The sequence below is a fragment of the Dipteris shenzhenensis genome, chromosome 11, assembly GCF_047967505.1.
Source record: "Dipteris shenzhenensis isolate YYH24624 ecotype China chromosome 11, Dip_SZ_1.0, whole genome shotgun sequence".
Lineage (NCBI taxonomy): Eukaryota > Viridiplantae > Streptophyta > Polypodiopsida > Gleicheniales > Dipteridaceae > Dipteris > Dipteris shenzhenensis.
Window position 1 is genome coordinate 18,994,032 of NC_141606.1, and position 23,678 is coordinate 19,017,709.

Below are 23,678 nucleotides of genomic sequence, written 5' to 3' on the forward strand. Positions count from 1 at the left end.
GAGGCTGAGATTTTGCTTAACCTTCATGAATTTAATTTTGAAAAAGCTCTAAAAATTATTCGCCGAAAGAGTAGACTTTATTAGCAGTGCCTTGCTAGGGGCAGCAGGCTATAGCAACTAGAAACTTGCCATTTTAGGTACCCAACTAAAGCGGACATCCTAAAGTGAATTTAACATTAGAAAAGTAGAGTTTCCTCTCCTACTGTAATTAGCAATCATCTATTCATAGTCCCATCCTCTCTCCCTCCACTCAGTCTCGCCTCGCCCTTGTCTCCCTCTCCACTCCTTTTCTGCCCCGTTGAGGGATGTGAGCAGGAAAGCCTATTTTTTAAAATTTTGCTAGAGGGCAGTGCGGCACAAGAGTGCCTCTAATTCTACGTTTTAGCTCTATGGACACGTATATAAACAAGAACTATATAAACGAATTTTGGTTCTATGGACACCTATATAAACAAGAACTAAACCCCCAGTTCTTTCCCTCCGAGGTTTACTGTGTCATTCATCTCATGCAGGCTAATGGTGAAGCAGGAGGAGGGGGAGGGCAGCATGAGCCCGCCAACCCCTCTACAAATGCCCTTCAAGGCACCGGAATCTCTTTGCCTGTCAATTTTCACGGCAACCTACGTAGTGCTTGTAGCGATCGACAGCTAAAGGACTTTCTTCTGCAAGCCAAGGAGGCCAAGCAAACTGTTAGCTCTCTCTCTCTCTCTATCTCTCTCTCTTTAACCCCCTTAGCATGCATTATCTATATAAGAGGGCCATTAAATTGTCAGCATAACGTTGCCTTTGCACTCTTTTGCAGGCAGTTGTCAGCTATGGAGCTGGATGGTAAGTTGATTCGTGGTAACTTGCCCATTGGTGTTATTGTGGGTTCGAAAAAAAATTCATTCACGTCTTGTCTGACAATCTGCTGTCTCTGAAGTGTTGTAGAACGACCGTATGACCTGTATGACGAATCATTTATTTCAAAGGACAACAAACCCTGCGCCCTAGAAACAAACTAGAACGAATTTGTCTCTTAGTCATTTTTTGGTCTCCGTAAAAGATGATATCTTGCTAGTTTGTTCTTGACATGATGAACTGTGTAGAGAGCTGGAGTAGCACGAATCAACTCATTACCGTATTCCAACAAGAGCACAATAACCAACTGCTGCAGATAGGCCCTAGAAGTGTTCGAAAAACATTATAGATGCAATGCCTAACGCCACTGTTGAAGCTTCTTATGTACTATGCTAGATGTAGGGAGAAGCTTCCCAAAACAAGAACTGCATGTAGGCTCATGGGTCAGATGAGAACTGCATGGTCCTCATCCTCAGTGTCTCATGATAGGCATAGTTTGCAAACTCTGTCCTCTCTTGGCACATTCTCCATTCTACCAATCTCCACCTGGAGTTCATGAGAGCTGGTTCTTAGTTCGCATGTTAGTTGTCTCTTGGAGAAAGATGTTTACATTGAGATTTTACGCGTGTGTGTGGGTGTAGCATTGTATTAATTTCTATTTTGTAGAAAGTCATCCTCTCATTTGGTTTCTCCGTATTTTGTCTAAGATTTTCTGTGTTACGAGCTGTCTGATGTCAATGTCTTTGTTTGGGAGATCTTATGTGTATGTCCAGCGGTAGCCCATCAATTCTATTCCTTCCTTATACCAGCCCTTATGTTTGGTTGCCTCCATGGCCTTGAGAGGGAGTATAGTCATGTCCATTTCTGCCACTGTAGTGAGGTATCGAATTTATGTATTGGCATAGACCTTCTCATTCCAATGGTAGGATGCCTGTCTCATCTAGCAGAATGGGTCTTGGAGACTGAGCCTAGCGCCCATAGAGAACCACTATCTACACTAGCGTAGTAGACATAGATTTTCTCATCTCCCAAATTCTGGATGTGTGACTTTTTCCATTTACTTTGGATGCTAAAGCATGCTTTCATTCCCCCTAGGATTCTTCTTTCCACACGTGTTCTACTTCTAGTTATCTGGGAACCATAGACCCAAGTATTTGTATGATTGTATCACTTCTAAATCTTTTCCCTTAAATGTGAATGTGAGTTGCTTGCATTGTGTCCAATGATCATGATTTCGGTCTTGGCAATGTTCACTTGCATATTGGAAAATCTTTTCGAGTTCATCTCCTGTCTCTTTGAGTGAGGGCCTTGGTTGTGGGTCTGCCCGCCCATGTGAGGGAGAGTGAGGGCCTTGCTTGTGGGTTTGCCTGCCCCAGAGAGGCATCCTATTCTAGCTACCCCACATCTTCATGATTGGCATCTTTATGAAAGACTCCACTAGTCTCCTCTCTTTTTTGCGAGTGCCAATACATGGCAGCATTTATCACATATTGTACCAAGCACGAGGACACCCTTGCAAAGTTCTGCCCTCGCATTTACAGCAATCCTATGAGATGCCATTGTTTTCCTAATGGCTGCTAAGTGTAGCAAGCAAAACTCCCAACTATACTCACCTAGTGAGCAGCAGTGAAGGGCATCAGTTATGTTGAAGTTGTGGCCATATTCCCCACTGTCATGCTCCTGAATGTGTTGTGACACAGCTTCAGGACTAAATCTGTCTTGCATATCTTTTTCATGCTGCACAAGCTGCTCCTTGTCACTGTGGGTAAGTTTACTTTGGCATCCTTTGCTATCATCTGTGTGGGCTTCTATATTTTCATCCTTAATGGAGACCATACAATGCTGGATACTCACCTCCTCAAAAACTTTGTCCTCAAAGTTTGCATGCCTAGAAGGATCGAGTGTAAGTGCATCCACATCCTTATCTTGCTGTGCATCTTCATCAATATCACAGATTGGCTCATCATTGCTTAGCGCCTCATCTATCTTTTCACCCATTAGGTCTGCTTCATTGTCACGGTTATGTAGGCTACTTTGAATATAGGCATTTCTTCCATTAGAATGCTGAATTGCTAGGGCATCATCTGGAGTAATGTATTGGTCCTGCAAACTGATATAACAGCCCCCTTGCTGCCCATATTTGTTTCCATCATGTGGGCCGCTGCTTTTATTTGAGCAGCTATCCCCAACATAACCCTTTTGTAATTGCAGCTGTAATAGCCTGGAAAAAACCAGATTTTTGTCCTGCATATTGAGGCATCTTCCACGGCTTTGAAGCATGATTTCGCGGCGTACTAGGGAAAGGAATAGCATGGCTAGGCTGTATAGCTCCTCTAGGCATCATAGCTCTAGGAGACTCTTTGGGTGGATTGATATCCTTCCCATCCCCATCATTTTGGTGCATAGAAGGAAGCGTGGGCTGCTTTCCCATCGATTGCATACCTCGTCTGTCAGCCGAAACCCGTAGTATACCTGCATCCTCAAGGTCAATGTCTGGCAGTAGTATGGAATCATCCCTGAAGTTGAGGAGTGGTACCTGACGGGCTCCTATCCTCACGTTGAAGTCTCCCACTAGGAGGAGGACTTTGCGGCTCGAGAAGTCTACAATGGACTGATATATGGCTGCAAATGGAGATGTCTCTGCCTCATCTCGAATATCTCTAGCAAAGTGGGATGTCTCGGGAGGGTGTAGAGAATTGCTACTACTCCTAATCCTCGTACTCCCCCTGTGTCTCTGGTCTCATCTCTGTAAGCATACTCCCAAGTGTACCGGCTAACAACTGGTAGTGGGCGCTCTGGACTCTGATGTGTCTCTGTGTAAAAGACTATGTCGCGACTTGTGTAGGATTCCGAGAAGTTCCCTAGTTCTGACCATAAGGTACCATTACAGTTCCAAATGGTATAAGATAGGGTCTCTCCTGCCTATGTGGGTGGGGGGATGGATGCCCGACGGGGGCCTGTAAGGAGTTGTCCATCTCGTACTACTGCCCACTTCCTCTCCTTGCGGGCCTGATCGCGTTGTTGCAATAGGGAGTGCCTCTCCTCAACCTGTAGTGGGGTGAGGTCCTTATCCATGGAGATTGTTGGTTGGTCTTGTAGGGTTGACCTGTGCCGTCAAGCCAAAAGTCGTGCTTGAGCGTCATGGAACCGTATGATCAGGGGCTGCTCTCGGTTGGGGTCTCTCCCCACCCGCCATGCCCTCTCGATCTTGTGCTCAGCTACCCCCAGAGTAGTGGCCACGAAGGCCATCGCATCTGTCATTGGTGTAGCCTCAGTGTGCGGAATCCCATGCACTCTGATGTTGAAGCCTTATTGGCTCTATGTGCTACTCCAAGAGGGTAGCCGAAACGGTTGCCCTTGTGGGTCCCCGTTTGGCCAGTCGACCCATCTGGATGTCTCCTCAATAGCAGATTGCATGCTCGCAATCTGTGCCTCAACAACTGGAGTGCTCCTTGGGACTGTGCGTTTGGCGGCGACCTCTTGTCGGAGCTGTGAGATGTCTTGTCTAAGTCCTTGAATGAGATCAGCCTGGTCTCGAATAGCCCGAGCTTGCTCCTATATGACGCGCTCTTGCTCTTGGGTGAAGCGGACATGCTCTTGTGCGAAGCGTGTCAGCTCCAACTGGCGCTCATGTATACTGTATACCTCCATCAGCAAGTTCTCCCAAGCCTCTGATGGGTCAGCTCATCTGTGCCCTAGCTGAAACTAGAAGGGCTGTGGCATGAATGTGTGAGGATGAGACCGGAGGCTGGGTGTTGACTGGGTGAGCTGGGTACGATATGGAGATGATAGTGGCATGGATGAGGCAATCCCCATAGGGTGTGGAAGCGTAGGTTTACTGAGAGGCAGGGGGGAGAGAAAGGTCGAGGCGTAATGCGGAGCAGTGTATGACACCTCCGAAGTAGGTGTCATAAGCGGTGAGATAGCTGTCACAGGAGAGGAAGGGAAGGAAGCAGCCGATGTCATGGGTATGGGTATGTCACTGATAGTGGCTGTAGCTGTAGCTGGGGATGTAGAGGCTGTAGCTGAAACTAGTGCTAAAGTGGAAGCTAAAGCTGAAGGAGTGAGAGTGAGAGAGTAGGGAGCAGGTAGTAGGAAGGGGGTGGAAGCATAGATAGGATTAGATTTCACATAAAAAAGGTGTCCTTGTACATGAGAGGATGGTACTTATATAGTACCTCCTTAGCCCTTTAGACCCCTCTATCTTGCGAACACCCCAAATACTAATTATCCTAACCCCACTATCTTGACCCACTTTTGGCCTTCATTACAGAGATGGCGAATAGCTGAGAGCTATTTGTGGGCCGTTTCGCCCACCTTTTGGACTGTGGAATAGCTGCCGTGAGATTACATGTAACCTTACCAAGGACAGGCTTAGATTCTGTTTTTGTTCACAAGCAGCAATGCTAACTGTTGTGCACTGTTGACCACAGTGGCGCTGACAATTTATGCCTGTTTTGCTGTGTGATCTCCATTTAGCAGCGGTGGCTGCTGTGACAATTAGAGCAGCTTTGCTGCTGTGCTCTGACGATCAGAATGGTGCTGGCTGTTGTGCGCTGGCGATCTAAGCCTGACCTCGGTTCTCCCCAGGTAAGAGCGACCTGCTGATTGGCAAGCTGAAGGGTGATTAAGAGATTGGGGCTGATTGAAATCAGGAAGGTAAGTAGAGTGATTAGTGGTTGGCAAGCTGAAGTGTGATTAAGAGATTGGGGCTGTTTGAGACTAGTCAGGTAAGTAGAGTGATTGGTGGTTGCTGAAAGATCAGTATTGTGCTACTGATCGTGAAGGATTGGCAGGCCTATAAATGCTAGAAGATTCGATCACTGAGGCTGCTAACGATTTGCTGCCGTGCTAATGAGCAAAGGATTCGGTAATGTACAGCACTACGTTGTGGCTGGCGGGAGCTGTGCGGTCAATGTGAGCAGGTGTCGCCCAGTTCTGTGGTACACGTGTGGCTTGATGATGCAGCTTATGAGCTGTATTTCTCAAATTGCAAACTTTTATTGGGTAACGTGCGCATGCTTCAGATTGGAAGCTTTCCTAAAATATTTTAAGCCATGATACAAATCAGTCTGCTGCTGAATGCATGAATTCGTCACTAATGCTGTGTTAAAAGTATGTACTTGAGCATGCAACGTTGCCTTAGGATTGCATGTGTGATTATGGGACTGCTGCACTGCAAGGAGTGCATGTAAGTGTGAATGATAAAAGTTTGTGGCTTGATGTAAGCCTGTGCATAGGAAAGTAATTTATATGAGGCAAAAGAACAGCGAACTTTGCAAAGAGATGTTGATTTTATATGCATGTGTAAAAGCCAGTATACCTTTATATCTAGTAGGAGGGGAAGCCCAAACTCATCATTTCCATGCTTGCTGCTGCAACCTTTGTCCTAAGTTGTATTTCACCTAGATTCCACAAGTCTCAAACAGCAGCATACGCTGCCACAAGACCATCTTGAGTTTACAGGTCTACATGCACTTGAGACATCTATCTCCAAGATGATCCCGATATTGATCTCTTGGCTTGCATTTATAACCCTAACTTGGCTATCTTTAGTAGCTGGTCCTAAGTTTATGCTTCCGGCTTTACTTTTCATAAGGGCCACCTCTTTTCCTATAAGCCTAGCTTTTGTCATAATAGCTCGTTTTACTTGGATCATCTCTATCTAGAGGACCTCATCCATGCTAGCTCCAGTCCCAACCTTAGGTTATTCCCAAGTTTTCGTCCAAGTTGCGGTCTGCTGGTATTGCGATAATTCTTTCTATCTTAAAATGGTGTGTTGCCCTATCAGCTAGATTTAGATTTAGATGCTTATTTGGGAGAGACTAAAATGAAATCGTTTAGACTTTACAAGCAGTTGTAGCTTGAATGAAGAGATTTGGACTACTTTTTGATTAGCCTTCTCCTTTAGTGCTAGCCTTCGTCATGGTTGAGTTTGCCCTTCACCTCCGGAGTGCCGACAGAAGCTCAATACGAAGACTTTGTATAAATGGATGCTCAAGTATGTGTGGGCATGTGGATTTGTATGTGTGAGAGTATACTTTTATACTATGGTCTATCCCCACTGTTGGGCGCTGATGACGTCAATGGGGATGTCATAGTAGCTAGTCCTTGCTATGCGTGATGGAGTTTATGGTTTTCAATCTTATGAGTGACTATCGTGAGATTGAAACTGCACTATGTTGTGTTTTTAGAGGATGAGTTTGGGAATGTTCTTGGATTCATCTAGGTATATATATATATTCCCAACCCCGGTTTAGAGTCTGTTCTAACCCAAATCCAATCCTAGATATTAGGTTAGCCTAGCCTTATCCCAAATGGTCCAATCATGGCTAGGTCATAGTTACTCTAGTTATGGACATAACACCCATGCCTTGCACTTAGCTATTTTGCTACTTGTCATTGGAGACATCACATATGCCTCAAACTTTGTTCTAGAAAAGGGCCCTGATCCTTCTTGTTTTTTCCTTTCTCAAGCCATCAAATGTTTTCCATTGAGGTGAAGTTCTCTTGCCAGGAGACTTCAATGCTCACGCTAAAGAGAGGCATCCCTAGATGGTTAACTTTATTGGGGATTCGATTGTGCTTCTTGACATACATTAGTGGAGAGCGTCACTCAGAGAATAGGGCTACAATTGCTATGGGTATGGCAAATCAGTTTTGGAGACGACGGACTGGTTCTCTACTGCTGTCTACTTTAGCCAAGTGTAGATTGGGAGAAACTTTGGCAACCTTTTGACCAAGGATCTAGGGCTTCTCTAAGGGAGCATTGCAGTCTTGGATGAACACGTGTCTTTTGGGTATTACGCACAAGGTTGTCTTTTCTCTTCACAAGGTTCATTTTTAAGTTTCTGTAACCACTGTTTTGTATTAACTACTAACTATATTATATGCACTCATCTTTTTTTGGGGTTTTCCAAACCCTTTGTTGAAATCTGCATGAACACCTGCAACCAAAAGGCACCTATGAGTAGAAAAACATCACCTCTTAGGTCTCATTTTTTAGGTCACATGTTGTAGCTTTCAATTTCCTTGTCTCCACTTCGGGGAAAGTTCCAGATATAATGTTGGACTTAACCTAAGTCCGTCATGCTGAAGAGTTAGTATCCTTTGCTCACTATGTACACAGACGCCCTTTACTGAGGGATATGATTAGGTCCAGATTCATTCCTTAAGGTTTAACTATGTTTAAAGAGTAGTGTTTTTTTGTAGCTAACGTGATTTAGTTTGATCCTTTTAGATTCATAATTTCCACAGACTCAATGGTTCCATGTAATTCCTAGTTCTTTACATGCAGGTGCCATGCTTGCAGACAAATGCTCCCAACTTTTTGTAATTTAAGCAATGACTATCCAAATTCGATGTTCATCTATACAGATATTGATGAATGCCCTGAAGAAACTCAAGATGTTCGTTACACACCAACATTCCGATTTTACAGAGAGGGAGAGAAAGTTGATGAATTTTATGGAGCTGGTCCTCAAAGGCTTCGTGACCGAGTACGGCTGCATGCATGATTAGGCTTGCACAATTAAATGTGCTACCTCTGTTGGCTGTGCTTATATGGAATTCCTATGTTTTTTTATTTGACAATGTGAGTAGTCCCTTTTTGCATCTTAAGCTTGTCACTTTTTGCAAGCTCAATGAGCTTGGAAATACATTGCAAACCACGTGGGGTCCTTGCAACCCATTGTTGCGTTTAAGATTGCATCTGGTCTCTTTTTGTCTGCAAAAGGTATGGGTGCAAGGTGTAGATATTGGGCCTTGTCAACCCATTGTTGGATTGAAAGCTGCACTGCAGGTTATGCTTGCTCCTTTTTTTTGGCATATAGCAGGGTATTTACCCTTTTATATTTTTCTGCCAACTTTGAATGGATGCATCTCATGAATATTCCTGCTAGTGATCTTGGCCTGTTTTCTGTTCGTTATGCTTGTGCATCATATTTGAATATGCTTTGACCTGGCATTGGTCTTGCATGAAGTGGTTTGGAATCTAATAGTAGCTCCAAAGAGGAGTTCAAGCTGGATTTTTTAGAGAAGATGTGGCTTTTTGGTTGAGGGAAACCATAGGACAAAGCGTTTATATAGTGTATTACACTGGATTTTGGTATGTTACCACTCTTGCCTCCATGCATAATTTTCGAGGTACATATCTATCCCTATAACCATCCAGCTAAGCTGGTACATATAGAAAAAGCCTCTTTTGCAAGCACCGGGGGGCATGGGAAGGTTGCCAATTTAAAGTTTGTACACAGCAGGAAGCAGTGTTTGTTGCAATGACTGACATATACTGGATGAAAGTAGGTCTATTTTATTGGAACAGAGATGTAAAATAGAACAGATTTCTTTTTATGTAGCCTCACTTGTGATTTCATTTTATGTAGCCTCTATTCTGAGTCTTTCATAAGATAACTTTGGTGAAGATCAATTGAGCAACTAGCATGTCACTAGCACATAAGGTGGCTATAGTGGTCTTGAAGCTGCTCATTGTGGGATGCTTACTATGGGGTGTACTTCCTTCGTGGAAAGGATAAGCCGTCGTTCTACCTTAACAGTTAAGGGCATGGCAAAAGAAATCATCAGGCTTGGTTGAGATGTGCAGGGAATTAGCAGAATATGTTATTGGTGTTCAATTCCTGTAGAACTCGAGAATGAAAAGCCGGAAATTTTGTGCTTTGTTTAACTCGCCATTTTTCAAGAGTTCACTTGACAAAGCATGCTATCAATGTGGAGTGGATATTATCATACGTCATCACAGGAACTTAAGTTTGATCCATCATATAAGGTTGGCATCCGTGTTTCAGTGATATTCAAGTGTTGTCATGTCATCTTCAACATACAGCGGTGCTGTGGTTTTAAATACTTGTAGAAAATGGGCCACCTCCAAAACTTTGCAAGGGGCTTGCTTGAATAGTATGATTGTTGGCAAGAACATATGATGGCAGGGTGATTTTAAATGTTATATAGTGAATGATGGCTTACGAATTGCCTCTTTGGTGGTAGTCAACTACTTTGTCAATATGCGTTTCCTGTCAATTTTTTTAAATGTGGCATTTGGCAATGTAGAGAAGTTCAGAGGGGACCAAATGACTGCAGTAGATAAGTGGGATGCTAAAGTATTTAGAGAAGCTGTCAAGTCTCAAGGTGGCTTCATTTCACACGGGTTGATTAGCCATGTGGTATCCCTGCGATAGGGACAAAGAAGATTAGGAACAGCAAAAATAATGTTTGCTATATTTTTAAAGGAAAAAGGGATGCTTGATCACACACATGCATGACAAAGCATATGCTGTTAGTCCATACTTGATTACACATATGCATGACAAAGCATATGCTGTGATTGTATAAGTGTATATATATTCACAAGAATTTGATTCTTCATAAATGATAAAAATTTGACAATGTAATGCATGTATTCCGAGAATTGGATGATATCTTGGTCTATAAGAAACATGAATTAAAGCTACTTGGTAAGCAACCATTGGATCTTCTAATTCAAATATCATCTCATCAACAATTCATATGGATTTGATGAAGGTACTTCAATAAGGAGCATTTAAATTCATAATATCGTCATACCATAAATGGACAAACCTAAGGCTATTACAAAGGTTACATAGATCGAATCCAACGCATGTGTTCGTATGTAATTTTTGAGTTTTGGGGTTTTCCTCACCAAGAACAATGTTTGGTTGTTCATTGTGTAGCATAGGATCTCAGCTTGTATTTTGATTACAAGTGTGGGCTTAGGCATGGAAAGTAGCTCAGGTGAAATGAGATTTTCATGGGGACTCTTTGAGGTTATGACCTCCATTGGGAGTTTTAAGAATAAGACTATGAGGTTTCAAGAAAAGATTATAGGAGGATAGGTTCGACGAAGAGGAGAGGTAGTCTCCTTCACGAGTCAAGGTTGAGCAATTCTAGTCTAGGAGTTAAGGGTTGCATGGGTAGATCAAGAGTGGAAGAGAAGGATGGTGAAAGTAGAATGCGTTTTGGAGTTTAGGGGGAGTACATATGAGAAATGGAGTGTAGTGAGAGAGGGAGAGTGGTGGTGGAAGGATTGTAGGACTTGTAGGATTAGAATGTGCTCTCACCCGTTACGAAGCATGGGCACTAAGAGTGAGAAGGTGCAAGCACTCGAGTGGAGTGAATACACTAGTTAAAGAATGCACAAGAACATGAGTGACTCAAGTGAACACACTACTTAAAAGAGCGGAGAATGCTTTGCATTATTGGATATTTATACATTCTTTGTGCTTGCCATAACATGTAAGAAAATTTTGTCTATATATTGAGCATATTTATCTCTATATTGAGTGTTTGGTAAGGAATTTCTCTCTAGATCATGATTTTCGAAGTATGTTGATATCTTTTTTAGAGGGTGGTTTTCATATTCTTAGACGCAAACTATGACAAGTAGAGTTTTGTCGCCACTCTACATATAGATATTGATCGTATAGAGTGCACTTGATTATTCTTTTGGTTCTTGTCAATAGGATCAATAACTCCCTCGAATTGATTTCGCTACCCTCCCTTGGATAGTAGGTACTTTTGCTTAAAGCTACTTGTACCTTGTCCTTATTATGGAGTTCTATTAGTTGTTAGAATCATATTGGTCCACATTTAATCTTGACTTTCTTTTAATGTAGCCGTTGTTAATGTGGTCCATGGTTGCATTGGTCTTTCATTGGGTTGTCTTTTTCCTTGGTCAAAGCTTGTTTAAGAATTTGAATGTCCTATTGAAATTTGTTGTAGAAAACTCTATATGTTGAGGTCTTTTGTTGCTTTATTTTGGAGTTCCTATTATCTTGTTATTGTAGTAAAGGAAGTTGTCTGGTTTTCAATGCGGGATTGGATACGATGGGTACAAAATAAGCATGTTGATAATGATTCGCGTAGTTTCTTCTTTGACTTTTGCTTGGCATTTAAGTGCTTGTGTGGGTAGACCTTGTGCTTGTTTTCTCTTATTTGGTAGCTCAAGAAATTTTTAAACATAAAACAATAATATATTTTAGTCAATAATAATGTGATGAACCATGAGCTTGTGAGTTGGGAACACATTACAACCTAGGGGTCATTGTTTGCTTGGGTGTAGCCATTTTTGGTGAGGTTCAGGGACTTTTCTATGTATAGGTATCTTGCATGACCCATAACTTATGCATTGCTTAACGGAATTCGGCAAACTTTATCTTCAAGTTGTAGTACACATTCCAAACTTGAACATGAGAGCAAAAAATTATGGAATAAGGATTTGGAATGAGACCGTTAAAGCATTACAGCTACTTTGTTGCATGTGAAGCATGCATCCTGACGACTATAGGATATAGCAATTTATTCAAAAAAATTAAAATTTTATTCTATACATACCTTCTCCTTTAGTGCTAGCCTTCTTCATGGCTAAGTTTGCTCTTCACCTCCGGAGTACCGACAGAAACTCAGTACGAAGACTTTGTATAAATGGATGCTCAAGTATGTGTGGGTGTGTGGATTTGTATGTGTGAGAGCATACTTTTATACTATGGTCTACACCCACTGTTGGGCACTGATGACGTCAGTGGAGATGTCATAGTAGCTAGTCCCTGCTATGCGTGATGGAGTTTATGGTTTTCAATCTTATGAGTGACTCTCGTGAGATTGAAACTGCACTATGTTGTGTTTTTTTACGATGAGTTTGGGAATGTTCCTGGATTCATCTAGGTATATACAAGCAACCAAGTAATCATTCTAAAGTACACTACGTGAGCTTCTCCTCAACCCAAGGACACACCTAAATGAGATCATTATGCATGGGTTAATGGGTCTCTAATGTTGTGCTAAAGTGATGCATACCAATTTGAGAGCACACTCCATAACTTTCTTTTGATTTGTTAAAAACCGAAACGGATTGAAAATTTAGAATCCAAACTATTGCGACTAGTGCATGGTGGTCTTAAAACATTGATAGTTGTTGGTATTGGTATCTAGATTCACCCTAAAATGGAAGATGTTGGAAAAGTGCAATTTGTGCATGTGCAAAGATGTTTTAATAAATCCAATACTATTTACAATTTTGAATTGTTTCTTTTTCCATGCACTTGCTTGCTATATGGCTCATAAGCATGCCAAAGGTCATTGCATTTAATAATACATAGCATCAAACCCGATAGCGTGCCCTTTGTTCTATTTGTGTTTTGAAGCATTTTAGGCCACATTGCACTTGTTTGGAATATCCAATTATGCTGACGTGTATTGTCAGAGGGAAAAAAAGTGGCAGCTAAAATTTCACTACTACGCCTAATGCCAATCTGCTTTTGTTGACTCATAGGAGTCCAGGTTAGTGCAACGCACTTACCATTTCTACATTTTAGATGATAGGGAACATGACACCCTATTTGTGCAGCATGCTTTTCTACTACATTGGGAATGGCTGAAAAAGGAAAATCCCCATGCAAAAAATATAAAACAACATTAGGTGTGGTCAGATGGTGATGCCTCTCAATTTAAATTAGCACGTGGATTCTACTTCGTCTCAAGGTTTAAATCCCTGACCGGTCTAGACATGATGTGGAATTTCTTTGGGTCCAAGTTAGTGCAACACACTTACCATTTCTACATTTCAGATGATGGGGAACATGACACCCTATTTGTGCAATATGCTTTTCTACTGCATTGGGAATGGCTGAAAAAAGAAAATCTCCATGCAAAAAATATAAAACAACATTGGGTGTGGTCAGATGGTGCTACCTCTCAATTTAAATCAGCACATGGATTCTACTTCGTCTCAAGGTTCAAATCCCTGACCGGTCTAAACATGATGTGGAATTTATTTGGGTCTACTAGCCATGGCAAGGGTGAACATGATGGATGCGGTGCTATTATTAAGCAAGCTCTATTTAAACACCAATTAGCATGCCCTCAAGAAAAACTCAATGATGCCCATGACGCTGTAACATGGCTTACAAGAGCCAACCTCTCCACAGGTGCGCATTCAACATATAGTAAACAAAGCCTTAAGAATACTGTAGTACACAGAGTGTTCCATGAAGTGAAAGTGGATGAAGTGCAAAGGAGAAGCCGGCACGATTGCGAGAAAATTAAAGGAGTTTGTGGTCTGCACAGCATATGGGGCTTTTCAAACAACCAACCGATTAAAATGAGAAAACTTTCTTGTTTCTACAGTGTGTGGATCATAGGGGATCATGACGATTGCGAGAACATTGCAATTGCGAAGACATGGGAGCGAGTTCAAGTTTTTCCTCTACATTCAGATGGAGTGTGATCACAAACAATGGAGAGACAAACGACTCGCCATAGTTTGATGGCGAGTTTCGATGACCTCACTAACTATCTGGAAGAGGGGGATAACTTTGCAGTTGTTGCAGATTCTGGGGAGAACGAGGAAGTTGACCCATACTTTCTATTGCAGTGCACAAAACCTAAGTACAAGCTTGAGGAAGCATTTAAGGATAATTAGGGAACAACCTATGAGAAGTGGGATGTAGTAGTCGGAGCTTTTTGGTACAAGAAAACATCCAAGAGAGGCTGCAATTACGAACTTCTACATAAGAGTCCACAAACATGTGTGTACTCTCATCGAGTAAGAGCTATTAAGTTCCAGATGCAACCTGTGCCACAACGAATGAAGGGCAAGAGTGTCTTCAAATTGGATTTAGACATGCATGAGCACCTCTTGGGGTGTCTTGGACTGGTGGACGAGGATGATTGAGATAGTACTAAGAAAATGTATGTAGTCTCATTGCAGGGAAACAATATGTCCACTTATACTACAAAATGGAACTTGTATTGAGACTGCTTCTTTTTAGTATATCCCAAACAACCACCGTGCTAGTTTTATTAAATTGTTTTTGTAAATCCAAAATGGTAAAACCCATGCTTGTTTTTAGTATATCCCAACAACCACCGTGTTGGTTTTCCATAATGAATCCACACATCCTACAAATCCATTCATCTTGTAATAATAGAAGCAAACCACCGCGCTGGTGGTTGTTCATATCCTAGTGCAAACCAACCACCGTGCTAGGCGATAACTTATCCTACACTACTACCGTGCTATCCCTACACTACTGCCGTGCTATCCTAAAATTTGTTGCACAGTGCTATACTAAAACAGTGCCATTTAGACTGTTTATCGTTTCATTAACCGTCAGATTTCATCCCATGCTTGCTTTAAGATATCCCAACAACCACCGCGTTGGTTTTCCATAACGAATCCATTCATCTTGTAATAATAGAAGCAAACCACCATGTTGGTGGCTGTTCATATTATAGTGCAACCAACCACCACACTGGCGATAACTTATCCTGCACTGCTACCATGCTATCCCTACACTACTAGCATGCTATCCTAAAATTTGTTGCATAGTGCTAGTGCCCTTTAGACTGGGTATAGTTAACCGTCATATTTCAACCACCGAGCTACTTAAAACATTTAAGTACTAACATGGAAGCAGGTTAATACAAAATTAGGTATTACGAGCACCATGAGAATATCCACAAGTTTAAGAAATGTCTGAAAGATTTTTATTATTTCAAAACACAACATTTTGCTTTTTCAAGGAAATTCCAGACTCCCAACAATCTTATCAACCTCTCTATAGCAAGCATCTCTCAGTTCTTGAGGCCAGTCTACTGCACAATGGTAGACCTCTTCACACACTTGGATTACACTCTGCTTGCTTGACTCTACCGACTTATACACCCATAGTAACTTCTCCTTTTGCTAGGGGTCCTCTTCATCCTGGTCTTTGCGGTCTATACATCTTCACGCCTCTATCATGTCTTGCCAAAAGAAACCTACATCATGAGCTTGATAAGTACCTTAAAGGAGCAGAAAAAACAATAGCCATGAAAATTAATATTCACGGTCTGTGCCGACTCCAAGTAATAAACCCACCACTGAAGCATGTCCTCCTTGCAACTATTTTCCTCCTTCTCCGAGTCTGTTTTTATAAGGATTTCATCTAACATCGTTTTCAGATTGAACAAAAGCATTCCAAAGTCTTTTCGGTATGCCATAGATTCATAGTAGGTGGATCGGTGTACAGAGTTTTGGGGCTAGATTTCGTAATGGGCTCTTAGTTGTGTCTGCACTGCACTTAAATAGGGAGAGCGTTCATTGAGCCCGACCTTCTCATTCATCAGTTTCATGTTAGTTGTCTAATCTAAATCCTTCGTCTCACATTAGTTGTCTAATCGAAATATTTCAATCTCACATTATTTCATGGTATAATATTTCACTAATCGAAATCTTTCACTCTCACATTAGTGATCTAATCAAAATCTTTCATCTCACATTACATGTCAAATTGAAATCTTTTGTCTCATTATTATCACTGTGCTGGCATGGATCAAAGGACACTATCTAGTCACTTAGCTGAGAAAACATTGCTCAAGTAAACGATGTAGAAGATTAACAATTCAATAGATTACACACAAATTACATAGATTACAATCTCAAAGACTCCTTTACTTCAGATTACATTGCAAGGACTCCTTGTTGAGCTCCTTGATTGCAGGCTCGGTGGCCCTCCTTGCTCCTTTCCAGAATGGGCCTGGTTCATTCATATTTTGGCCTGGGCCCTTGGCCCGGCCCTTCCCTTCATGCCACTTCCTCTATCCTTGATTTGGGCTTCCTAGTTGCAGGCTTGTCCCTTCTTGCTCCTTTTCTGAAGGGGGTTGGTTCCTCCCTTTAGGGTCCTTTTCCTTGTAGTCAAGTTCGGTCTTGGCCTTCTTCAATTTGAGCTCCTTGTCTTTAAGATCTTTTGCCCAAATGGCAAATTGAGCTGCAGCATCTACTTTCTCATCATAGATAGCTATAGCAGGCAAGCACATTTGATCTATCCATGACATGGCAATGGCAAATGGCATTCTCTATATAGTGATTTTGTATGCACAAACACTCCAAAGCAAAAAACGTGCACAGGGTGGTAGCATGCAGGCCATCGAATACAACAGTCATCTATGATGGGGGTATGGTAGACCACGCATTTCAGACCCTGCTGTATAGCAGGATAGCCTCCCTCATCTGAAGGCTGCAGATGTTCTCCTTCATCTCCTCCACTTTTTGCTCACTCTGTGCAACAGCTTCATCTGAATCCCTCAGCATCTGTTGAACTTTCATAAATTCCTGAAAAACATTTTCATGGTGGGCAGTTTCCAAGACTTCCGCTAGTTTGGAAATCTCGCAGGATGACAGACTGCTTTTCATAATTGTCGAAAGCCACAGCAAGCTTGAGCAAACATCTATCGTGATCTTCTTGCAGGGTATTGTAGCTTACTGTTTATACTTCCAATAGTGTTTCAAAAAAACAACCCTCACCATGGCTGCTGCAAATTGCTCCACCGTGGTGGCTGGAACTTGCTCCACCGTGGCTACTCTCTGCATCCTTTCTGGCCTAGGGAGTTGCCTCGTTGTCTTCTCCACCCCCGGCTGCTCTCTGCCCCATCCTTCTTGGCCTTGAATCTCTCTCGTAGTTCCTGCATCACCTTTCTAGTTTCTACATTCTCCCTTTTCAGCTCCTCCATCATCTAGTCTTTTTCAATGTTCAATGTGTTCTGCATGTTGCAGAGCCGTTTGTAAAGACCCTCCTTTTTGGCTCTCTGATCTTCAAGGTCCTTTCGCATCTTTTCTAGCTCCTTGTCTGCCATGCCCCGTCATTTCTCACTTCTTTGAGCCTATCTAGGTGCTCCTTCATGTGCTTCTCTGCTTTCTCCCTTTCCATGTCGACCAATTTTATAGCGGCCTCAGCTTGCTCTTGTGCCTACAAGACCCTCTCTTGTGCCTTTTCTACCTAGGCTTCTGCACCTTCCCTGAGACTTTTCTCAAGTTGCACTGCCTTTGCTGCATCAGTGGCTTTCTCTTGTAGAAAAGTTACCTTTTGAGACATCTGCTTCTCGTATTGCTCAAAAATCCCTTTGAGGGTGCATTGTAACTCCAGCGGACTGAGATGACAATTGGGATTTGCCATCCACGCAATTCTTCAGGTTGGTTAACGCGCTCTTGGAGATCGCTCTTGAGAAAGATATATCACGTCCTTTCAGTTGCTCTAAAAATGCAAAGAAGTGAAAAGCCAAAAACACGCAATAGCGATACAGCAAATATGCGAAGAGATGAAAAAGCAAAAATGCAAAAATGTGGAAAAGTGGAGATGCAAAAAGATGGAAAATCAAAAAAGTAAAAAAGCGGAAAGACAGAAAAGTAGAAAAGAAAAAAAGCAAAAAAATAAAAATATGAAAAAGTGAAAAGGCAAAAAAGAGGATACGCAAAACACTAAAAGATCGAGAGAAGAGAAAGAGAGAAAGTGAGAGAAAGAGAAAAAAAGAGAGGGAAAGAGAGAAGGGAAAGGAGAGAAAGAAAAGAAAAAAGAGGAAAAGAGAGGAGAGAAAGAGAGGAAAGAGAGGAGATAAAGAGGAAAAAAGAGAGGATAGAGAGGAGAGAGAAGAGAAAGAGAAGAAAAGAAAGGAAAAGAGAGGGAAAAGAGAGGGAAAGAGAGGAAAAGAGAGGAGACAAAGAGAGGAAATAAAGGAGAGAAAGAGAGGAAAAGAGAGGAGACAAGAGAAAGAGGGAAATGATAGGAAAAGAGAGGGAAAGAGAGGTAAAGAGAGCAAAGAAAGAGAGAAAAGAGAGGAGAGAAAGAGAGAAAAAGAGAGGAGAGAAAGAGAGGGAAGGAGAGTAAAAATAAGAGGAACACCAAAGGAATGAAGAGGAGACAAGTATAATCCTACAAACTAGTGAGTCTTTGCAAGACACCAAAGGAATGACGAGGAAACAAGGAGAAGCCTACAAACTGAAGAAAAGGATGGAAACAAGAGGTAAAGCTTTCCTACTCATCTCTTTCATGGTTCTTTTTTATTTCTTTTCTCCTCAAGTAGTAATACACAAACTTCTTTAAAATTAAGTGCAAGAGTTTGAACTTGAGTGTTAAGTGTTGTTCCCAGACCGTCAAATTTTTGTGGAAGAATTTGAATGCACATTGGAGCTAGCTCTTCGCTAGTCTTTGCAATGCCCACACCAGCCATTTGATTATCCATTCTTTACCCTCGTGATGAATGTCTCAATAGTCTCCCCTTCTGCAAGCTTTTTGATAGCAAGTTGATTTTCCAGATTTTGAATCCAAGTCTGAATATGGGTCTCGTACTGATTCTTCAAGATGTTCCAAGCCTCAGATGCATTGGACGTGTGTTGAATCAACGTGACCAAAAATTAGATACACTTGTGACGATGGCACAAAGTGCATCAGCATTTTTTTGCTTCCATGCTCGAAGAAGAGTAGCATCAAGAGGAATTATGTTGGTGGGATTTTCACAATCGATAGTGCCAACAAGTTCCAAATCACTCCTGAGAATGGTTTCCAGGAGCTCATATGAGTCTAGAAATATACTTATCTTAAATTTCCAAAGAGTGTAGTTTGTATAATCAAGTTTGCCTTCCATGAAGGCGGGTGGTCAAATGGGAATCGTTGGAGTAGGAGATGCAGTAGTAGTAGCAGTAGATACTCCAAAAGTTCCACCATGAGCAGCCATAACACTAAGTGCTAAAGCTTTGTTGCAACTAAGTTTCTTGCACTATCGCTGCTCAAAGCACCTAGTTCTCTAATACCATATAGAAATTGATGCAGTGGAGAGATCGTTTGACAAAAATGATAGTACAATAACCAAAGAATAGACACAATAGAGCAAAATAAAAATTTTGTATCACCAAATAAGGTACAACTGATGGTGCTGTCCACCCTTGCACTGTCTAGTAGAGCTTTGATGGCAATCTAGAAAGACTTTGGATGGAGAAGGACTTAAGGTAGGGGTATTGGCATTCAATGTTGAGGCTTGAGAAGTGGCCTCCGTATAGCCGTTCATAGTAGACTGATTCCACCACATTGGTGGGCTGGTGGTGGCACATGTATATTGACTTAGCACATTTGTGTGACAGTGTGAGGATAGTGGCACATGTTTTCTTGAAATTTTCCACTCGTGCACATGCAATAGAGGGCATACCGTCACGAGCGTCGCCATTGGGGGCATTGCCCCTAGACCCCCAAGATTGAGGGCGCTGCCCCCGAACCACCAAGGAGTGTGTTATTCATTTTATGATCTCCTAACCATCAAATGGTCACCATGAGACCTCATCTATTATCAAAGATAGGATCCTACCAATGTTCAGTGCTCACACCATGGCTTCTCCTCATAATGGGGGCCCTACAAAATGGCACTATGGAAAATTGGTGGTTACATATGAGAGGTGGGAATTGCACATATACCAACAAAGCCATGCAGGATACATGGTATGTTATTATTATTGGTTTGTAAGGATGCTAGATATTCCATTACCAAGGCATCTATAGGGCTGGTTGCAAGGATGGATCTCGACTTCTTCAGGAGGTGATGAGAATAGTAAGTACTAAGGCACTAAGTCTTCACATTGTAAGTCCTCTCCAAGTCATGCCAAGATCTTGGAGCTAGTGCACATGAGATTTTGGGCTAGAACATAAGCTGTGGTGGTTTCATGACTCTACCTTTGCATGAGATTATCAAAAGCTAGTGCACATGAGATTGTGGGCTAGAACATAAGTTGTGGTGGATTCACGACTCTACCTTTGTATGAGATTATCAAAAGTGGAGATAAGCTGGCATGGACTCATGACTCTACTTTTACATGGTAGTATCACCAGAGGAGGTATGGGTGTGTAATATGATAATATCTTGTTGTGCTAATCTACTATTTTATGTTAGCCATAACTACATAAGTAATGGATTAGGTAGGAAACCAAGAGGGCTCGATAGTTCTTACATTGATGGGTGCTTAGAGGGTTGGGGTCTAGAGATTATCCTAGGGCTAGGCAATAATATGGAGTGCAATGTTAAGCCTAAAGGGGCAAAGAGGTACTAAGGTCCATTATGGACATTGATGGAGAGAAGGTCTTATCGGAGAGCAACAGAGAAAGGGAGAACATCGAAAATTGTGGGTGCTAACTCACCCAGATCAAGGTAAGCTCTTATTATGTATGTATGCTACAAAGGGGTATATACTAGGCCATTGGCCTGGCCTTTACCCCAACAACCTCCCACTTAAAGGCCAATGCGCCTTTAAGGGAGAATATGGGCATCATAATGTCATCCGACACCCATTAATACTTTGTAATGTGCAAACCGCTGTGCAAACCGCTCTGAGGAAAGACTCTTTGTAAGAAGATCTGCAGGGTTCTCATCTATGTGAATCTTGACAAGCTGGATGCGCTTGTCCTCAATCACCTCTCTAATGAAGTGATACTTCACATCAATATGCTTTGTCTTCGCATGGAAGACAAGATTCCGTGCCAACTAGATGGCACTCTATCACAGTGCAAAATTGGAACCTCTCCTGCAATTCTCAAGTCTCCCACTAGATGAGTAAGCCATATAGCTTCCTTGCATGCCTTAGTGGCTGCAACATACTTTGCCTCAGTGGTAGACAAAGCCATACATGGCTACAAACAAGAGACCCATGGAACTGCGCCTCCAGTGAATGAGAAAACATATCCTGTAGTAGATCTCCTGGTGTCTACATTCCCTGCAAAATCAGCATTTGCATATCCCTTTTCTGAAGCTTGCATACCATCTGTTCTTTGCCCTGCATAAAGACAAATAATTTTTGGCTATCCAAATGGCCCAAAGAGCATGTGTTCTAACAGTTGCACATTTCTCTTCCTTGTTTTGCAAGGATTGACAATAAGAATATCCATACAATTAAGTCTCTCTCCCATTATCATGTAAATTTTCTTCCATAATCTCCTGGTAGGTGGACACAAAACAAAAAGGTGAAAGACATATTCTATTAGACTCTTGCATCTCTTGCTTCTTCCATTTGACTTACCTATCCTCAAGCTCCTAGAGTCTATCCACAAAGCATCAGGCTAGATGAGCCACAAAGTACTAACATTTTCTTTGGAATTCTTTAAGCCATATATCTTCAAGCCAACTATTCCACGAGAATGCAGACATTAACCTAGACTCTCTCACATTAAGAGTTCTAATTAGCCCAGTGGCATCTTCTTTGGGTGTGGGGACATGGAGAAAGTAGTTGTTTCCTACCTAGCTAAATTATTTGTAGAAAATGAGCTAGGATCCACACCCCTCTATATATCATTCCTTGACCATAGACTCAATTAGAAAATCTCCTCAGCCTATTGTTAAGTCTAAACTCACTTCTAATGCTTGTCCATTGTTTCCAATTAAGCTCAACTTTCTTTCATAGTTCACCCCATGTCTACTCTCCTTTTTGAAAAGTTACCAAGCTTGAGGAACACCCTCATTACCAAACCGATGAACCTTGAAGGTAAATTAAATACCAGTCTTTGATCAGATGGCCGTCTTATTTTTTGGATTTCCTTCCTCTTCCCTTCAGCTTATTTTTTGAGCTTTGTTCCCAAAGGCAAAGAATGACCTACAAGTTAAGAAGGTGAAATGAGGGTGAAATACACATCTATGTATAGGATCACATAAGTTGTACTCATTGTATAGACTTTTGCTATGCAGTCATTGTGCTCACACGTGCACATACTACTTTGACTCATTTCAATTTTGGATGCTATCATATGCACGAAATGAAATCCACATTTAAAAGGTCTTGTACATGCACCCTCAACTTAGCTAGTGCAGTTTAAGAGGCAGTGTTGAGGATGGTGTAAATTGAACCATCTTGATAGGGTATTAGGGAAAAACCCTAACCCTAAGGGGTTCTCATGTTGTATATATTCATGATTGTGTTCAATACAACATAGTGTACAAGTAGCTATATCGTGTGCACTCCCCCCCCACTCTCTCTCTCTCTCTCTCTCTCTCTCTCTCTCTCTCTCTCCCCACTTTATCAGGCAATAATCTAGAGTACAATGCTAAGGCCTAAAGGGGCAAAGAGGTACTAAGGTCCATTTGGATGCATGGCACTCAAATGGGTTCCAAGTGGTGAGAACTGAGCATGGGGGAAGACGAGAGAGAGAGAGAGAGAGAGAGAGAGAGAGCTATGAAGAGAGAGAGAGAGAGAGAGAGAGAGAGAGAGAGAGCTATGAAGGAACTTGAAGGCAATTCAAGCATAGGTATGTACAAGCTCTCAGGGAGTCACATGGCTAGGTGGAAGATGGTGCAGTAGCCCTCTTATGTGATAGATGTAAAATATTAGCTTTATAATTTTGGTGCTTGTTCATCCTTGTTAATGTCACTAGCAGTTAAAGACCGTATTAGATAATTCGGGAAAAACCCAATTCCCAGAATGGCAGTTTTGGAAGAAATTGTAGCTCCCCTCAATGAAAAAACAGGAGAAATATGTGAAAATAGACTAGATAGCCATTCATGAAGTGTGAAATATCAACTATGTTCTCAAATAATAAATAGAATATCAGTGTCTAAACTACGTTATCATCAACAAAATAATAAACTTTGAAACCCATTTGAGTTAGATTCATCTCGTGAGCCATAGTGATGTTCAAAAACACCTTCATAATTCTGGAATTTCCATTGATATTGAGACTCGCTTTTGTTGTGAGCATTCTCATTTGAAAATCTCCAAAACACCGTTTACAAAATGTAGAGTGTAATTAATAACCATGAGTATTGCAATGAAAACGCACAGGCTCTTTAACTTAGTAAGATATGTAGTTGATGGAAAATCAAGATATGTAGTTGAGGAGAATGAATGCAAGATATGTAGTTGATGGAAAATCAATGGGCAATGATAAGAATTTGATGCAATTTAGGTGGCAATGACAATCCTTTATTGTGCACTTTCAATTTTTGGACTGACTATCATTATTGTAAAATGATAACTTTACATGTCATGTTGATTACTCATTGCAAAGTAAAAAAGTACACTT

At 41.6% G+C, this 23,678-nt stretch overlaps 1 protein-coding gene across 2 annotated transcripts; it reads left to right on the plus strand.

Moving 5' to 3' along the window:
- The first annotated feature begins 448 nt into the window (after positions 1-448).
- Positions 449-9,812, plus strand: LOC147896719 (thioredoxin-like 3-3). Of its 2 annotated transcripts, XM_087381645.1 has the most exons (4): positions 449-689; positions 803-828; positions 8,138-8,339; positions 9,225-9,812. In XM_087381645.1, exons 1-4 carry the CDS (start codon positions 507-509, stop codon positions 9,234-9,236), a joined length of 423 nt encoding a protein of 140 aa, XP_087237771.1. In that variant the 5' UTR covers positions 449-506; the 3' UTR covers positions 9,237-9,812. The 2 variants fall into 2 exon arrangements, with proteins under 2 accessions (XP_087237771.1, XP_087237770.1); XM_087381644.1 differs by lacking the exon at positions 9,225-9,812 and having other exon boundaries at positions 8,138-8,917.
- Positions 9,813-23,678: the final 13,866 nt, after the last annotated feature.